Below are 19405 nucleotides of genomic sequence, written 5' to 3' on the forward strand. Positions count from 1 at the left end.
CAGAGGCCGAAAAGGTCGTACACCATTAGATCTTAGCGCGCGCTGCGATGGTCAGGGTTCAACTTTCGTGTCTCATGTCTGGTGCTCCAGATCTTCATCAGCAGCCGTAAGCAGCGACAAAGTAGTAGCAACCGCTGCGTGGCTACCAAAGATCCTCGAAAACAGAGATGCCAAACTGATAACTCCTCAACTTTAGAAAAATTGTCTTTTTACGGGTTAATTCCCATTTAAAATTTTCCTGTTGCGTCAAATCAAGCTCATTTGGGCCCAGGAAAACTACCGGAACAAGCACCTGTATGCTCGCAAAAAAAAGTAAATTTTGTTACAATCATATAGGTTCTATCCCATTCCCCAGAGTACCACTCCCCAGAATGGCCCTTTCCCCAGACATATTTAGGATTTTGAAAAAATATGTTATACTTCCCATTTGGTCAATTGGCATCAAGATAATAAATTTTCAACATTGAAATCGCTATAAAGAAAACTTTGTTGACTTGTGATAATTGCTGGCACTAATTGATGATTTCCTTGTTTGAAGAGGGAAAACTCTCTTCACTAGAGATAAGGGGTCGTGCATAAACCACGTGGCCTCCTTAGGGGGGGGGGGGGAGGGGGTCCGAAATCCAACCGAAAAAAACCATGAAAGGCCATGGGGGGGAGGGGGGGGGTCGACGGCTGACCACGTGGCCTTTTAAAAAAAAAATCTTTTCTATAAAAAAAAAAACAAAAGATACGCTCATTATGTTTACTTATATGCATACATTTTTTGTTACACTTTAAAACCATACAATTATTGTGTTTAGAAATGTCACATTATTTTCCATTTCAATATATATTTTTATTTTTTGCAGATTCATATCAATACTTTGAACCTGTTATTGAATGATCACTTATCAATACTTGTGTAACTCCTTCCTACAAAAGTTTCAAAGCTGTTAAAAAATAAAGTGACAGTATCTAAAGTTTATATACCCAAAAAATGCGTACCAAAATGCAAACAAAATTTTCTTTTTATGTTGTTGGTATCGTGTAGCTTAAAAATGACAATTATATAAGATTTTCGTAACAAGGCAAAATATTAAATATGTATTGTAAATGTAGTGTCTTTAAAAGATTGTCTGAAATTTTCAAAATTTTAGATCTTAGCTACGGTTATTATTGGTCCTATGAGTGCTCGAAGAATCTCTATCGAAAGATTTCTTTTTGACACTAAAAACTGTCTCTTCTCTTCTCTTCTCTTCTCTGTCTCTCCTCTCTCATGCTAGATTTTTTTTTAGTAAAAAGAAACTCAAAAACCCAATTACGGGATTATCGCGTGAAATTTCAGTTTCACTACTACATTTCCAAGTGAAACGGCTAACATAAAAAAATAACCAGTCACGAAAAAACGAACGATACTTACTTTGAGATTCACCAAAAAATTTGATGAATATTTTGGTCTAACAGGTATTCCTTACTCCATGGGATACATAATTTGGATTGTTATATTACATAGCATTTCATAAAATACACTTAGTACTATCCAGAACTATATTTGCTGTGCATGTAAATACTCGTAAACGTGTATCTTCGGCAAAGTTGTAGGTTTATTTTATTTTTTAAATTTTAATAGGGACCATCTATTGATCCAAAGAGATATATGGGCAAACATTTTGGTGTAAGGATTTTTAGAAAAAAAAACGAACTTCAAGCAAACATTGTTTTTGATTTCTTAATTAATTTGAAGATTTTAAAAAATAGGGGCCAAAGGTGCCCTTTCCTGAAAATATTTATTATTATTTAAGCTGAAAAAAGTCCAATAACTTCAACTTCATACCTCGAATATATAGACACATTAAAATAATTTAAGTTGTAATGAGATACTTAATTATCAAATGTCGATATCAATTTGTGAAACAAATTTCAATACAATGCCATTAAAATTGCCGGGTCCGGTGGCGCAGTGGTTAGCGTGGTAGCCTCTCACCCCAGTATGGCCTGGGTTCAATCCCAGACGGACCCGGTGGCATTTTTCGAGACGAGATTTGCCTGATCACGCCTTCTATCGGATGGGGAAGTAAAACGTCGGTTTTGAGTGACTCACCACACATAACCTTTGGACGCCTAGAAATGAGCAGAAACTTGCAACAGAGACTACAAAAGACCCGGGGGTCGTTAAAGTGGATTGCTTTGCTTTTTTTGCCATTAAAATTCAATAAATTAACATTTCAACTCACAACTCCTTAAAAAAATTAAACGCTAATTTCAACTCGCTGGTTCTCGGGTAGAACTCAACCAATCGGATCAATTCTTTTTTTTTTGAGTGAATTATAAGGATGTCTAGATGATCCTAAAACTTTGCAGAACTCGATTTGATCAAATCTGTAATACAGTATGTAAAAAAAGTATTTACACCCCTTGAGCACAATGCACATTTTGTGATGAAATATGTAAACAATATAAAGTTTGACAGAAACCTAGTACTACGTTTTGTTCAGAAACTCATGCCGAACATTATGCTACAAAAAGCGCATGAAAAGATGATTTCTATAAAAAGTTATATAACAATAACTACTACAAAAATAAAAAAAAGTGCAAAAAAAGTTTGTACACCTTTCGAAAAATTAACATAAATTAAGTTATGTGTTGAGAAATCACCATGAATCTAGTCTCTCAACTCCAAATAGGCATCCTTGACTGATTAAAAAAATAATTTGGATTGAATATAAAGTTTACTAACTACTTAGTATAAAAGTTTATATAACTCTGGAAATTTTATATAAAACTTATCTTAACTTAATTTTGAAAACATTTAATTTAACTAAATGTCAATATATTACCATAGAATAGCTAAATGAACATTTTGGAGTGGGTTTAACACCGTTTTGGGGGTATTTGTATCGATAGAATAGATATATCGTTGCAATTTTGTACCAAGCCGGAATCACGTCGTCAGGAAATCCGCCGGCATCCGAACCGGTCCACGATTCACAAGTCAACCTAAATGGCATCGGAAAGGGCATAAAATTTCCGTTCTTTTGATACCCAAACATCTAGGTTTTCTGTAAAACCCACGTTTTTAAATACCTGGGCAAAAAGTAAGTTTGATCCACGAGAACAAAAATTACGAAATTCCATACATTTTTGGCAGGTTGCTCAAACGAAACCATAACAACGTTTTTACCTAGGTATTTAAAAACGTGGGTTTTATAGAAAACCTACATGTTTGGGTATCAAAAGATCGGAAATTTTATGTCCTATCCGATGCCACATAGGTTGACTTGTGAATCGTGGACCGGTTTGGATGCCGGCGGATTTTCCGACGACGTAATTCCGGGTTGGTGCGAAATTCTATCGAAAAATCTATTCTATCGATACAAAAACCCCCAAAATGGTGTTATACCCACTTCAAAATATTTATTTAGCAATTCTATGGTAATATATTCACATTTAGTAAAATTACAAGTTTGCAAAATTATGTTTAGATAAGTTTTATATAGAATTTCTAGAGTTTTATAAACTTTTATACTTGTTGGACCCCTAGGAACAACCCTGGATGCGACCCTGGATGAGCGACACTTGTCGTCATCCTGTTGACATCCACGACCGGAAACCGGTTGTCATAATCCGCGAGCTCAAGAAGACACACGCATAACTTTTAATAAATTTAACGATCTACAATAAATGCTTAATTATTTGTCTCCACTCGCGTGTATCATTTGTTGTTGCACATTGCAACATTTTGGCGACGAGGAAAGTGAAATTACCCCGCAATTTCACCCGCGAAACGAACGCGCAGCACGATGGACAAGGAGTTTAAGGCGATGTTCCAGCAGCTGATGGAGTCGCAGCAGAAGCTCATCACCGAACTGGCCATGTCCCGGACGGCACCACCGACGACGCCCGCGCCTGGTACGTCGACGACGGATGCTCGTCTGGAAGCTCTAGCCAACTCCATGACGGAGTTCCACTACGATCCGGAATCTAACCTCACATTTGAGAACTGGTACGCCCGCCATGAGGATACCCTGAAGTGTGACGCTGCCGGTTTGGACGATGCTGCCCGTGTTCGTCTCCTGCTTCGTAAACTCAGCGACGCCACCCACGCAGAGTACATGAACCACATTCTGCCGAAGATGACGAGGGACTACAAGTTCAGCGAAACTGTGGACAACCTGACGAAGCTGTTCGGCGCTCACGTCTCTCTCTTCTCCAAGCGGTACCACTGCCTCACGCTGAACAAGAGGGCCTCGGTCGACTTCCAGTCATACGCCGGGCAGGTGAACCGCTGCTGCGAGGATTTCGGTGTGGCCCAGTGCAGCGTCGACGCATTCAAGTGCCTCATATTCGTGTGTGGCCTACACAACAAGCAGGACGCTGAGATTCGCACATCTCTGCTGGCGAAGCTGGAAGGAAACGCGAACATGACCCTGGACAACCTCACTGCTGAATGTCACCGCATCATCAATCTCCGCAAAGATGCGTCTATAGAGGAGAAAAGCAACTCGCGACAAAATTTTGAGGCTAGGAATTTTGACAGGTATGAGTTTCATAAAGTATTCGCCTCCTTTTCTCTCCCACAAAAAAACTGGGGACAAGGTAGCTGTCAAACTAGGCCAAAATGTTAAAGTCACTCACAAAATGAACTTTGAGTGATTTGAGTTCATTTCTGACGTCACGATTTTCTCCTCTATTGTGGAGGTCTCAAGTGACAAGTCATCGGTGAATGCGATCACCCACGGCCGTTCTGACAGCACACGACACTCATCAGCTGATCAGAAGTCCGCTGCAACACGATCGCGCTCCCCTCACAACTCCAACAACAACAACCCACACATTAGCAGCAGCAGTCGTGGTGGCAGCAGCAAAAACAATAACAAACCACGAACACCGTGCTGGAAGTGTGGCGAGCTGCACTACGTGGAGTTTTGCCAGTACCTGAACCATCGCTGCCGGGATTGCAACCGGGTCGGTCACAAGGACGGGTACTGCCAGTGTGTGCGGTCGAATCCAGGTAAAAAGCGTCGCGAGAAGTCCAGCCAGCCAGTGCACACCAGGGGGATCTACGTGAGACAGCTAGCTGTTCACCGCAACCGAAAGTTTGTGACCGTGGTGATTAATCACGTCGAGCTTCAACTCCAGTTGGACTGTGCTTCCGACATCACCGTCCTCACTGAAGCCAGCTGGAACCGCATCGGACGACCACCAATGCACAGTGGTCCAGATCGCAAAATTAAGTGGAAAATCGATTTTCCGAAAAATGGTTAAGTTTTGGAGCTTTGGTGTCTTCAGAAGCGTTGTTGCATATGGAAAGGCGCAACTTTTGGTTTGGTTGAAAATTAGGGTGGTTCACGATTAGGGTGATTTTAGAAATCTAACTTTACAGGAATATTTTTGGGAATTTTTTCGTCTTCTAAAAAGTTGACGGGCTTGCCAATCCAAGCAACTTTGTCGAAGACACCAAAATTTTATCTCGTAATCTACGCCTTCTACGACCAAATTTATAGAAAGCATCTGAGCAAACCTTCAGAAATCAGTTTTTTTAACGTGGCAATTCAGGGTTAAGTTTTAGAGAAAAGTGGTATTCGGGACACTTTTAGAACTCTAAAAAACAAACATTTTTATTATCTAACAAGTCAATTTGGACTTAAGGGTCAAAAGTTACAGCGATTTTAAGGTAAAAAAGATGCAAATTTAAAACTTAAATATCTCAAAATGGCGCAAGCCAAATTTTAAGCACTAGGTTGCATTTGAAAGAGGAGATCCAGCACTACAAACGCTGAAAAAATCTCAGGGGTGTTTTTCTTTAAACTCGAGATATCTTCATTTGAAAAAGTCTAATTTTCAAGGAAAAACCTTATGGGACCACCCTAACGAATTTCGAAAATTGTCCAAATATATGTTTTTCCATGTAATTTTGCCCGCTGAATCTGAATCTGCCCTCAGAATTGACCCAAATTGTCGAAAAATCGATTTTTGGTCATATTTTGGGTTTCCATGTAAAATTATCATTTAAACCCAAAATATGACCAAAAATCGATTTTCGATACTTTGGGTCAATTCTGAGGGCAGATTCAGATTAAGCGGGCAAAATTACATGGAAAAACATATATTTGGACAATTTTCGAAATTCGTTAGGGTGGTCCCATAAGGTTTTTCCTTGAAAATTAGACTTTTTCAAATGAAGATATCTCGAGTTTAAAGAAAAACACCCCTGAGATTTTTTCAGCGTTTGTAGTGCTGGATCTCCTCTTTCAAATGCAACCTAGTGCTTAAAATTTGGCTTGCGCCATTTTGAGATATTTAAGTTTTAAATTTGCATCTTTTTTACCTTAAAATCGCTGTAACTTTTGACTCTTAAGTCCAAATTGACTTGTTAGATAATAAAAATGTTTGTTTTTTAGAGTTCTAAAAGTGTCCCGAATACCACTTTTCTCTAAAACTTAACCCTGAATTGCCACGTTAAAAAAACTGATTTCTGAAGGTTTGCTCAGATGCTTTCTATAAATTTGGTCGTAGAAGGCGTAGATTACGAGATAAAATTTTGGTGTCTTCGACAAAGTTGCTTGGATTGGCAAGCCCGTCAACTTTCTAGAAGACGAAAAAATTCCCAAAAATATTCCTGTAAAGTTAGATTTCCAAAATCACCCTAATCGTGAACCACCCTAATTTTCAACCAAACCAAAAGTTGCGCCTTTCCATATGCAACAACTCTTCTGAAGACACCAAAGCTCCAAAACTTAACCATTTTTCGGAAAATCCATTTTCCACTTAATTTTGCGATCTGGACCACTGTGCAATGGAGCCACCGTCGCAGCAAGCTCGGACTGCTTCCGGACAGCCGCTGGACCTGATCGGCGAGATCGTTTGTGACGTAACGAACATCCCGTTTTTCCTATCAATTTTTCCCGAACACTCTCGCACGCATGTTTATCTTTTCGCACCCGTCGAAAGACTGATTTCGCAAGCTCTCGCCGCTGTCAAAACCGAAAACATACACGCTCAAAACAGATAACCCAAGCTCAGATACAACCAAGACACTACTCAAGTTTAACTACTTATATATCTACCTTAAATTGAGTTTAATAGTTGTTGATATTGGATATGGTCTTTTCCATAGGATGAAAGCTTAATTAAATTCAATGGTTTTGTGTTTGATTGATATTGATTAAATGTTTCTCTTTCAATTATGTTATTTTTCCCATTGACACTGCTCAATCCCTACAATCTCGCTTTACTCTACTCTTCAATCTAGTGAACCATTATTTCTTTTATGTGTTTCTATCATTTGTACATACGTAAGTGGGTTTTTTTTTTTAAGCTGAGAAAAAAAATCCTACTATTATGAAAGAAAGTATGGCATCGAAAATCAAATCATGATTAAATCTAACTGAAAACCAAAAATTACAAATTTCAACCAGCCAAAACATAGGTTTAAGATAATCACCTTCTAGCTCTTTGTTCATTGAAAATTTCCAACTCTTACAAAACTTTTACTAAACATGTATATTTTTAAATTTTCCAAAGAAACTCAATCATAAGCACGAATATGAGGCAATACGGTAGCAAGCCAATTACATCTCAACTCAATGATCTTTGAACAGACCGAAATTATTATAAGCATCCCAACTCTTGTCCTATTTGTACTAAATTCTAATATTCCTCCATTTTCCCATGCAACTCGATCATATGCACAAATTTTAGGCAATACGGTCGCAAGCCAATTACAACTCAACTCAATACTCTTTGAACAGATCGAAATTCTTCTAAACATCCCAACTCTTCTCCTTTTTGTACTAATTTCTAAAATTTCTCCACTTACCCGTGAAACTCAATCATAAGCACGAATTTGAGGCAATACGGTAGCAAGCCAATTACATCTCAACTCATTGTTCTTTGACCGAAATTGTTTCAAACATCCCAACACTTGTCCTATGTGTACTAAATTCTAATATTTCACCATATTCCCAAGAAACTCGATCATAAGCACGAATTTGAGGTAATACGGTAGCAAGCCAATTACATTTCAACTCATTGCTCTTTGAATATACCGAAATTCTTTTAAACATCCCAAATCTTGTTCTATTTGTACTAAATTCCAATATTTCACCATATTCCCAAGAAACTCGATCATAAGCACGAATTTTAGGCAATCCGGTAGCAAGCCAATTACATCTCAACTCATTGCTCTTTGAATAGACCGAAATTCTTTTGAACATCCCAAATATTGTCCTATTTGTACTAAATTCCAATATTTCACCATATTCCCAAGAAACTCAATTATAAGCACGAATTTGAAGCAGTACGGTAGCAAGCCAATTACATCCCAACTCATTGCTCCTTCAACATACCGAAATTTTTCTAAACATCCCAACTCTTTGTTTTTTTTTTTTTTGTACTGATTTCTAATATTTTTCCATTTTCCCGTGAAACTCAATCATAAGCACGAATTTGAGGCAATACGGTAGCAAGCCAATTACATCTCAACTCATTGCTCTTTGACCGAAATTGTTTCAAACATCCCAACACTTGTCCTCTTTGTACTAAATTCCAATATTTCACCATATTCCCAAGAAACTCAATTATAAGCACGAATTTGAAGCAGTACGGTAGTAAGCCAATTACATCTCAACTCATTGCTCTTTGAACAGACCGAAACTCTTTTAAACATCCCAAATCTTGTCCTATTTGTACTAAATTCTAATATTCCTCCATTTTCCCAAGAAACTTCATCATAAACACGAATTTAAGGCAATACGGTAGTAAGCCAATTACATCTCAACTCATTGCTCTTTCAACATACCGAAATTTTTATAAACATCCCAACTCTTGTCCTATTTGTACTAAATTCAAATATTCCTCCATTTTCACAAGAAACTTAATCATAAACACGAATTTAAGGCAATACGGTAGTAAGACAATTACATCTCAACTCATTGCTCTTTCAACATACCGAATTTTTTCTAAACATCCCAACTCTTTTCCTATTTGTACTAAATTCAAATATTCCTCCATTTTCTCAAGAAACTTAATCATAGGTACGAATTTAAAGCAATACGGTGCAAGCCAATTACATCTCAACTTATTGCTCTTTGACCGAAATTGTTTCAAACATCCCAACACATGTCCTATTTGTACTAATTTCTTATATTCCTCCATTTTCCAAGAAACTCAATCATAAGCAAGCTTTGAGGCAGTACGGTAGTCATCTCAACTCATTGCTCTTTCAACATACCGAAATTTTTCTAAACATCCCAACGTCGTCGTCCCAACTCTTCTCCTTTTTGTACTAATTTCTAAAATTTCTCCACTTACCCATGAAACTCGATCCTAACCACAAATTTTAGGCAATACTGTCGCAAGCCAATTACAACTCAACTCATTACTCTTTGAACAGACCGAAATTCTTCTAAACATCCCAACTCTGCTCCTTTTTGTTCTAAATTCTAATAATTCTCCACTTACCCGTGAAACTCAATCATAAGCACGAATTTGAGGCAATACGGTAGCAAGCCAATTACATCTCAACTCATTGCTCTTTCAACATACCGAAATTTTTCTAAACATCCCAAATCTTGTCCTATTTGTACTAATATTTCACCATATTCCCAAGAAACTCGATCATAAGCACGAATCTGAGGCAATACGGTAGCAAGCCAATTACATCTCAACTCATTACTCTTTGACCGAAATTGTTTCAAACATCCCAACACTTGTCCTATTTGTACTAAATTGCAATATTTCACAATATTCCCAAGAAACTCAATTATAAGCACGAATTTGAGGCAATACGGTAGCAAGCCAATTACATCTCAACTCATTGCTCTTTGAACAGACCGAAATTATTTTAAACATCCAACCTCTTGTCCTATTTGTACTAAGTTCTAATATTCCTCCATTTTCCAAGACACTCAATCATAAGTAAGCTTTGAGGCAATACGGTAGCAACCCAATTACATCTCAACTCATTGCTCTTTCAACATACTGAAATTCTTCTAAACATCCCAACTCTTTGTTATTTTTTTGTACTAATTTCTAATAATTTTCCATTTCCCGTGAAACTCAATCATAAGCACGAATTTGAGGCAACACCGTAGCAGGCCAATTACATCTTAACTCATTGCTCTTTGACCGAAATTGTTTTTTAAACATCCAACCTCTTGTCCTATTTGTACTAAATTCCAATATTTCACCATATTCCCAAGAGACTCAATTAGAAGCACGAATTTGAGGCAATACGGTACATTATTTCTAGAGTCATTAAACCCATGGCACATAGATGTTTTTTTGAAAATTCACCCTAGATTAGCTCTTTTCTCTGCCTGAGTCCATCGCTCTTTCTTTTTTTGGATAGTTTTCTTTGTAAAAACTTTGTTCTTTATTCAATTACTTCTTTGATTGCCCTTTCTTTTTTGGCTTGTTCTTCTCGACTACACCGCCCTTTCTTTTTTGGCTTTCTTCTCGACTCCATCGCCCTTTCTTTTTTGGCTTTTTTTTTTTTTTTTGTTAGTAAATCGCCGTTTCTTTTTTGGCTTGTTTTTCTTGAGTCCATCGCCCTTTCTTTTTTGGCGTGTTTCTCTTGTAAAACTTTGCTCTTCATTGTATCACTTCTTTGCCTGAGTCTTTCGTTCCTTCTTTTTTTTTCTTTTTGTTTCTCTTATCACCTCTGCGCCATAGATTTATTGCTCTTTATATTTCTTCTTTCCCAATTTTTTTTCTGTTTACTCTCTTTATTCCTCTAGCTCTTTCTGTGAATTCCATAAAAATATCCCCTTTTATCTTTTAACTTTCTCTCATTCAGTCATGTTAATCTCACATACCTGCTGTTTTGATCACACTTAACCAGTAATTTTCATACGAGAACATTTATTTCTTTAAAAACGTTTCTCCTTAAGTTTAAAATCATCTATTGAATTAACCAAAATCGTTTTATTTATCTTCGCCATATGATCTTTTTTTTTTTTTTTTTTGAGCCAAGATATCTGTCCTCAAATTCTTATGGCTACTCCTCCTAATCACTTTGTGTACAGACTTTTCTCCTCAACGACATGCATATTCTGGATGAACATTCTGGCAACCCTGACGATGGTGTTTTTTTTTTTGGGTTCAAACATCACTTTGTCGATCTGCTTATCTTCTCTGTGATGATATCACTAATTATTTCACTTTTCCCCAAAATACTTGCACTAATCCTGCCAAACTGCGCCATGTGGTGACGGAACACGACGAACATCCCGTTTTTCCTATCAATTTTTCCCGAACACTCTCGCACGCATGTTTATCTTTTCGCACCCGTCGAAAGACTGATTTCGCAAGCTCTCGCCGCTGTCAAAACCGAAAACATACACGCTCAAAACAGATAACCCAAGCTCAGATACAACCAAGACACTACTCAAGTTTAACTACTTATATATCTACCTTAAATTGAGTTTAATAGTTGTTGATATTGGATATGGTCTTTTCCATAGGATGAAAGCTTAATTAAATTCAATGGTTTTGTGTTTGATTGATATTGATTAAATGTTTCTCTTTCAATTATGTTATTTTTCCCATTGACACTGCTCAATCCCTACAGAGTGCATCGTTCAGGTAAAGTGTACGTGACAAACATTAACGATCTGAACCTTTTAGGCCTCGACTTCATCGATCTTTTCAACCTGTGGGATGTCCCCCTGAGCACGGTTTGCAACCTGGTGACGTCAACGAAGGACAACGTGGAGTGGCTGAAAGCGTCATTCCCGCAGCTGTTTTCCGACTCACTCGGATGCTGCAAGAAGGCCGAAGTGAAACTTTACGTTTTGCCAGACGTTCAGCCAGTGTTTCGTGCCAAAAGACCCGTGCCGTTTGCCGCCCTGCAGCCGATCCAAACCGAGCTAGAACGCCTCCAGAAGCTGGACATCATCTCGCCGGTGGAATTTTCGGACTGGGCTGCCCCAATTGTTGCCGTCAAGAAGAAGTCCGTCAACGGTGAGCCAAACAAAGTGCGAGTGTGCGCGGACTACTCGACTGGCCTAAACAGCCTCATCCAGCCGAACCAACATCCGCTGCCATTGCCCGAGGAGATTTTTGCCAAGCTTACGGGTAGCAAGATCTTCACGCACATCGACCTGTCGGACGCGTACCTGCAGGTGCCCGTCGAGAAGGAGTCCAGACAGTACCTGACGATCAACACACATCTGGGCCTGTTCGAGTTCAACCGCTTGTCGCCCGGTGTCAAGTCAGCCCCTGGCGCCTTCCAGAAGATCGTCGAGTCGATGGTCGCTGGCCTCGACGGAGTGGAGGTTTACCTCGACGATGTGCTCGTCCATGGCAGAACACCGGAAGAGCACCGCTCACGTTTGCTGAAGGTCCTGGAACGCATCCAAGAGTGGGGTTTCACCCTGCGCATCGAGAAATGCTCGTTTTTCATGCCGGAGATCACCTATTTGGGATTCATCGTCAACAACCGAGGAATCAGGCCGGACCCGTCCAAGACGTCCGCCATCTGCAGCATGCCACCCCCGCATGACGTCAGCAGTTTGCGTTCCTTCCTCGGTGCGATCAATTTCTACGGAAAGTTTGTTCGCAACATGCACGACCTCCGACACCCACTCGATGCTCTGCTGCGCAAGGATGCCAAGTGGGACTGGAACGAAAGCTGCCAGGAGTCGTTCGAGCAATTCAAGAACCTGCTCCGGTCGGACCTGCTTTTGGCGCACTACAACCCTGAGCTGGAAACTATCGTCGCCGCTGACGCGTCCAACTACGGTGTCGGCGCGTGTTTGATGCATCGATACGATGACGGCTCGATCAAGGTGGTGTGCCACGCGTCCCGGACGTTGACGTCGGCCGAGCAGAACTACGGTCAAGTTGAGAAGGAGGCTTTGGCGCTGATCTTCGGTGTTACCAAGTTTCATCGCTTCATCTGGGGACGGAGGTTCACACTTCACACCGACCACAAGCCGCTGGTCGCCGTGTTCGGGTCCAAGAAGGGAATCCCGGTTCACACCTCCAACCGTCTTCAGCGATGGGCGCTGATCCTGCTGTCCTACGAGTTTGACATCGAGCACATCTCAACGCAAGACTTTGGCTATGCTGACATGCTCTCGAGACTGATCGACGCGCGGATCAAACCGGACGAGGATTTTGTGATCGCCGCAATCCAGCTCGAGGACGAACTTGCAGCGGCCATGGACGAAGCACTCAACATCCTGCCAGTTACCTTCAAGCACCTACAAGTGGCCACAAGCAACGACAAGCTACTGCAAGACGTCATCAAGCATGTCCAATCTCGCTGGCCCGGGGCAATCAAGCTGGTCGATGCTGAACTTCGCCCGTTCTACGCGCGAAAAGACGCTCTCTCCGTTGTTCAAGGGTGTCTCATGCTGGCTGACCGCGTTGTCGTTCCCCAGCAGTACCAGCAGCAGGTGCTCAAGGCTCTCCATCGAGGACACCCAGGTCAAGAGCGCATGAAGAAGGTGATGCGAAGTCACGTGTACTGGCCAGGTGTGGATCAAGACGTGGACGACTTCGTTCGTTCGTGTCACGCCTGCGCTGCGGTGGCCAAGGCCCCCACCAAAACTCTGCTGTCGTCGTGGCCCCTAGCAGAGCATCCATGGCAGCGCATCCACGTGGATTTCGCTGGTCCTGTCGAGGGTCACTACTTTCTGGTGATAGTGGACTCGTACAGCAAGTGGCCTGAAATATTCAAGACACCAACCATCACAGCGAGGACAACAATCGATCTGCTTTTTGAAACGTTCGCTCGCTACGGGCTCCCAGAGACGGTTGTTTCTGACAACGGTACGCAGTTTACTAGTTCGCTCTTCAAGGAATTCTGCGAATCGCTCGGCATCATCCACATCCGCACTGCTCCGTATCATCCCCAGTCAAACGGGCAGGCCGAAAGGTTTGTGGATACGCTAAAAAGGAGTCTGAGGAAGATCATGCCAGGAGCTGGGCATGACATTGGACGTTCGCTGCAAATCTTTTTGTCAGCCTACCGTGCCACTCCTAACAAGTCAACACCTGATGGACTGTCACCTGCTGAAGTCTTGATGGGGAAGAAGCATCGCACAACTTTGGACCTGCTCAAACCACCGTCGGAACACCGGGCTGCGCTGCAGAGGAACCAGCGGCAAGAAGAGCAGTTCAACAAACGGCACGGGGCACGAAAGCGTGAATTTGGCAAAGGCGATTCGGTTCACGCAAGCACATTCGTTCACGGCAAGCTGGTCTGGCAAACTGGCACAGTAATCGAACGCGTTGGCAACGTGATGTACAACGTCTGGCTGGAAGACAAGAAGCGGCTCATCAGGTCTCACACGAACCAACTCCGTGCTCGGGGGGGCTCAAAAGTCGAGGCCTATCCGGAAGAAGCTGAGTCGGAGGTCAAGCTACCTCTGCACATCCTGCTCGAGGACTTCCAGATCATCGAGGATCCAGTAGTAGCCGAGGATGAACAGCGGGTGCACCACCGCAACGTCGAGCCAGGGTTCGACCACCGTCGATTCTTCGCCGGTCCACTAGGATTCGCCGTATGCCGGAGAGGTACAACCCGTACTTCTACACCTAAAAGGGGAGGTGTTGGACCCCTAGGAACAACCCTGGATGCGACCCTGGATGAGCGACACTTGTCGTCATCCTGTTGACATCCACGACCGGAAACCGGTTGTCATAATCCGCGAGCTCAAGAAGACACACGCATAACTTTTAATAAATTTAACGATCTACAATAAATGCTTAATTATTTGTCTCCACTCACGTGTATCATTTGTTGTTGCACATTGCAACAATACTAAGTAGTTAGTAAACTTTATATTCAATCCAAATTATTTTTTTAATTAGTCAAGGATGCCTATTTGCAGTTGGGAGACTGGATTCATGGTGATTTGTCAACAAATAACTATATTTTTGTTAATTTTTCGAAAGGTGTACAAACTTTTTTTGCACCTTTTTTGATTTTTGTAATAGTATTTGTTATATAACTTTTTATAGAAATCATCTATTCATGAGCTTTTTGTAGCAAAATGTTCGGCATGAGTTTCTGAACAAAACGTAGTACTAGATTTCTATCAAACTTTATTTTGTTTACATATTTCATCACAAAATGTGCATTGTGCTCAAGGGGTGTTAATACTTTTTTTACATACTGTATATGCGATCAAAAACGTCGTTCCAACTTTCTTTTGCTCTTGTAAAAAAAATCGCCCAAAATTCCACGGAGACAAGGCCGAAAACCTGCGAGTTGAAGTTACCGTTCCAACTTTTTAGGGAGGCTTGGGCATCCGTGTATGTTGGACATGCATAATACATAATAATTTCAAGGATATCGTTTATTGAAAAAATAACTTATATTTAATTTTTTTTTCAACATTTTATGGCAATATCTCAGCAACCAGAAGTTGGATCAAAAATCATAAATCGTAGATTACTTCCTGATCTTTCAGATAGCTATTTAAACAGTTGAAAAAAAAAATGATAAATCAATTCCAAATTTTAACTCAATCTTTTTTTAAATTAATCAAAACTACGTTTCGATAGCAAATTCAATTTAAAGTAAGAGTTTTGTGAAATTAAAAAAATGTTTGCAAACAAACACTAAAACAATTTGGCCGTCCATGAAAAAGATTTTTAGCGCGTTGTCTACAACTTTGACACAGATACGAAATCGGGTTTTCCGATTATTTTCACATAACTTTTGTATGACACAACTCGACTTTTTTTGGACACACTGAATCAATGGAATCAATCATGCTTAATTAAAAAGAAAAGTTGCCTTAGTTTGGATTTTCCTAAATCTTTGGAATAAAATAAATATTAACTAGGAGCTTTGATAACTAGATATTTTCCTTAATATTGAAAAAAAGATTCCTGAAACAAAACTTTTTACTTTTTTATTCAATAATTTTAATTTTATGACAATATTTAAACGCGAATTTTAATTAAATCATGAATGCTGTTTAAATAACAAAGTAGCTTAAATTCTTGAACATATTCATTTTGCATTGCAATTTTATAATTTTGGCCTTCAGTTTATAACCAAGTTACTGTTTGGATACATATGCTTTGCTAAGTTTCTTGTTTTATTAAGAGATTTTTTTTTACTTTCTGTACCATTTCAATAAATTGTTATACTGAGCAATTCTCTCAGATTTCGGTCATTCGATTTTTTTTTTGTATTTTTTTAATCTCGCTGAAACTTTTTTGGTGCCTTCGGTATGCCCAAAGAAGCCATTTTGCATCATTAGTTTGTCCATATAATTTTCCATACAAAATTGATGTATGAAAATTCAAAAATCTGTATATTTTGAAGGAATTTTTTGATCGAAGAGATCGGAAAATTTCACGAAAGTTTCACATTTTAACAATCGGACCATTAGTTGATGAGATATCGACGTTAGAATATGATGGTTTTTAGAAAACACAAATTTTCCTGTTTCTAAATCTTTGCATGATAATATCTCAGCAACTAAGGGTCGTATCAACAAAGTTCAAAATAGCAAAATATTGAGAATTTTTTCAGCTTTTCTAAAATATTTTTTTCAAATGTGCACTAATCTAAAAAAAATGAAAACTGCTACTATTTTCAAAAAAGTTACTTAAAAAGGGCTTTAACTTGAAAACGGTGCACTTTATCCAAATTTCACTGGAGTACTTTTTGATTGCAAATTTGATTTCACATCGAAAATTGAAGTTGAAAAATTTCTGCGACCAATATTTTGAATTTTTGAAAAAACAGTATTGATTTAAAAATTTATAACTAGTTTAAATATTTTTGCACAACCGGTTAATTTCTGAAAAGTTGGCATTTTTTGTCCCCTAAAACAATAAAAACAGGTGTTTTTTTTGCAAACCAAGTTTTAGTGACAAAAAGTTAAATTAAAAATCACCCATTTTTTTTTACCTTGTATCATTTTTTTCAGTGTATTACTTATACAAACCTACAACTTTGCCGAAGACACCGAATCGATAAAAAAAAATCCTTCAAATGATACAGATTTTTCAATTTTCATACATCATTTTTGTATGGACAGCAGCCAAATTTGTATGGAAAATTATATGGACAAACTTATGATGCAGAATGGCTTCTTTTGGCATACCGAAGGCACCAAAAAAATTTCAGCCGGATTAAAAAAATACTAAAATAAAAATAAAAAAAAGACCGATCTAGTAAAGCAGGGGTGCCCAACCTTATGGCCCTGTGGGCCAAATTTGATTTTTCTGAAGCAGTGGCGGGCCGAAACTTATGATTGATAAAAGTTAAAAAAGTTAACAATTTTTTTTTTTCATTATTATTTTTGGTTCCTGTTAAAGTAAACAAATTAAAAACTATTGGCGCGAATTAAATTAATAATTTTGATATTTAGAAAGAAATACTCAGAAAACTTTCAAAAATTAATTTGTAATTTTTTATTTTGAATTCTTTAAAATTATTTTGTAATTGTTTTTGTCAATTGCGATTAAACACCCTGATATCATTAATTTTTTAATAACTTTCAATTTCCATTGGCCGTTGCAAGTTTTTTAAAGTTTTATTTCCTATTTAATTTGGATTCAAATTTTCTTTACAAAAAAAAAAAAACACTTTTGCGTTATTGTGCACATTGTGCACCTTTTTTCACATATTTTACAAAATATTTTAAAATGATTCGAACTACACACAAAATTTAAACAGTGTATTTAATAGCTTTCAATTCATTATTCTTCGAATTTCTATGAACTATTGAAGTGTATGGAAAAAAAAGTTTTTCTGCACCCTGATTTCTTGACTATTTCGTGACTTTGTTTTTTAATATTTTTAAAATATTCGTAGCGATCTTTATTTTAAGCATGATTAATATGCTTTTCAAAGCTGTTTTTCAGACAAATCTTTATCACCGAAAAGTTGTTCTGGAAAATACATAATTTTTTTGATTACTCATTCATTAAAAAAACAATTTTATTATTTTTTTCAAAAAATTCTCCAATTTGAAGGTATAATCAGCTTAAAATTTTAATTAAGTGTCTCTCTGTACATTTTTTAAACAGCAATCAAAGTTTTTTCATATCCAGTGGACTCTCTCGTTGTCGATATTGAAGGGACCGTCGAGAGCGGGAGTAATCAAATTATAGAACGAAAAATCAAAGCAATCTATTTGAAGGGACTGAAAAAAATATTGACAGCTGGAGCAATATTGATATCGAGAAGATCGACAGCCATAGGGTCCACTGTATATTTTTTTTCACAAAATAGATAATTTTGTTATCTTGCGCTATTTTTCAGAAAAAAATGATTCTGAAAATATCAATACAGAAATGAAAGAATTAAATTCATACATAAAGAATGTTTAAATTTGAAACAGAAACATTAAAAAAGAAACTAAAAGCAAAATTAAAATTGAACAAGAAACATTTGTTTTGCCAAAAAGCAAAAAAAAAAAAACTTAAATGTTCCTAACTAAATGTTTGTTATTAATATGTGAAAATTTGATCTCAAGTTATTTTTTTTAATTAGGCAACTCAACTTATTTATTCCTTAAGAGCCAGTCATAGAACTCTTATGGAAAGGACGCTGCGGGCTGGATGAAATGGCTTCACGGGCCGGATCCGGCCCGCGGGCCGGACGTTGGGCAGGCCTGTAGTAGAGTATTGCTCTACTGTTAATAAATATTTTTTTAAATGTATTTAATGCTATCTCAAATGCTTGGTTTACACAAATGATTTATGGATAGTTCTTGCACTTAAAAAACATGAAACATTTAAATTTACCAAAAAATTACCGCAAACTTTGTAATGTAAAAAATGTTCAAACACTTTTAAGTGAATTTCTGTTTTTTAATGGTTTTACAGCACATATAAACATTTTCTTATAGCAATGTTTGATAATGCAATCATTCAAAAAGCGAAACAACAATAAATTAAAATGTTTTCTATTTGACCCTATGTCGCCCCCTCTAAGGGGTGAGATTGGGTCAATCTCAAAACGGATAACATTTATGAACGGTGTGATTATACTTAGCCATATTCTGGGAAAATGTTGGTAAATCATTCAAGAACATTCCCCAACATTGTTTATTTCGATATAATTTGGTTTTATTGTGTTAAAATAACAACAATAATATCGTTTGTTGAGTCACCCCCCACTGACGGTATATCATTTGTGGATAAATATTTTTGAAATTTGTTTTTTTTTTAGATTTTTCACCTGGGAGGAAAAAGCCACGTGGCCATATAGGGGGGGGGGGGGGGGGGGGTTGGCGTGAAACCACGAAAAACCATGAGGGGGAAGGGGGGGGTCAAAAATTCTCAAAAAAAGGCCACGTGGTTTGTGCACGACCCCTAACCGCTAGAGATAAAATTCTACCTTTGTCAGCAGTTATTACAAGTCAAGAGAGTTTTCCCTTCTTTAAACAAGAAAAATTTCAAAATTAAAGAAAAAATTCAACGTTTTTCAATAGTTATCACA

At 38.3% G+C, this 19405-nt stretch overlaps 1 protein-coding gene across 1 annotated transcript; it reads left to right on the forward strand.

The window, feature by feature from the left end:
* The first annotated feature begins 3782 nt into the window (after positions 1-3782).
* On the forward strand, positions 3783-14667 carry LOC120431987 (uncharacterized protein K02A2.6-like). Its single transcript, XM_052706018.1, has 4 exons — positions 3783-4479; positions 4751-5197; positions 11611-14495; positions 14557-14667. The coding sequence occupies exons 1-4, from the start codon at positions 3783-3785 to the stop codon at positions 14665-14667; spliced, it is 4140 nt and encodes a 1379-aa protein (XP_052561978.1).
* Positions 14668-19405: the final 4738 nt, after the last annotated feature.

Source organism: Culex pipiens, chromosome 1 (assembly GCF_016801865.2).
Source record: "Culex pipiens pallens isolate TS chromosome 1, TS_CPP_V2, whole genome shotgun sequence".
In the NCBI taxonomy this organism is placed as follows: domain Eukaryota; kingdom Metazoa; phylum Arthropoda; class Insecta; order Diptera; family Culicidae; genus Culex; species Culex pipiens.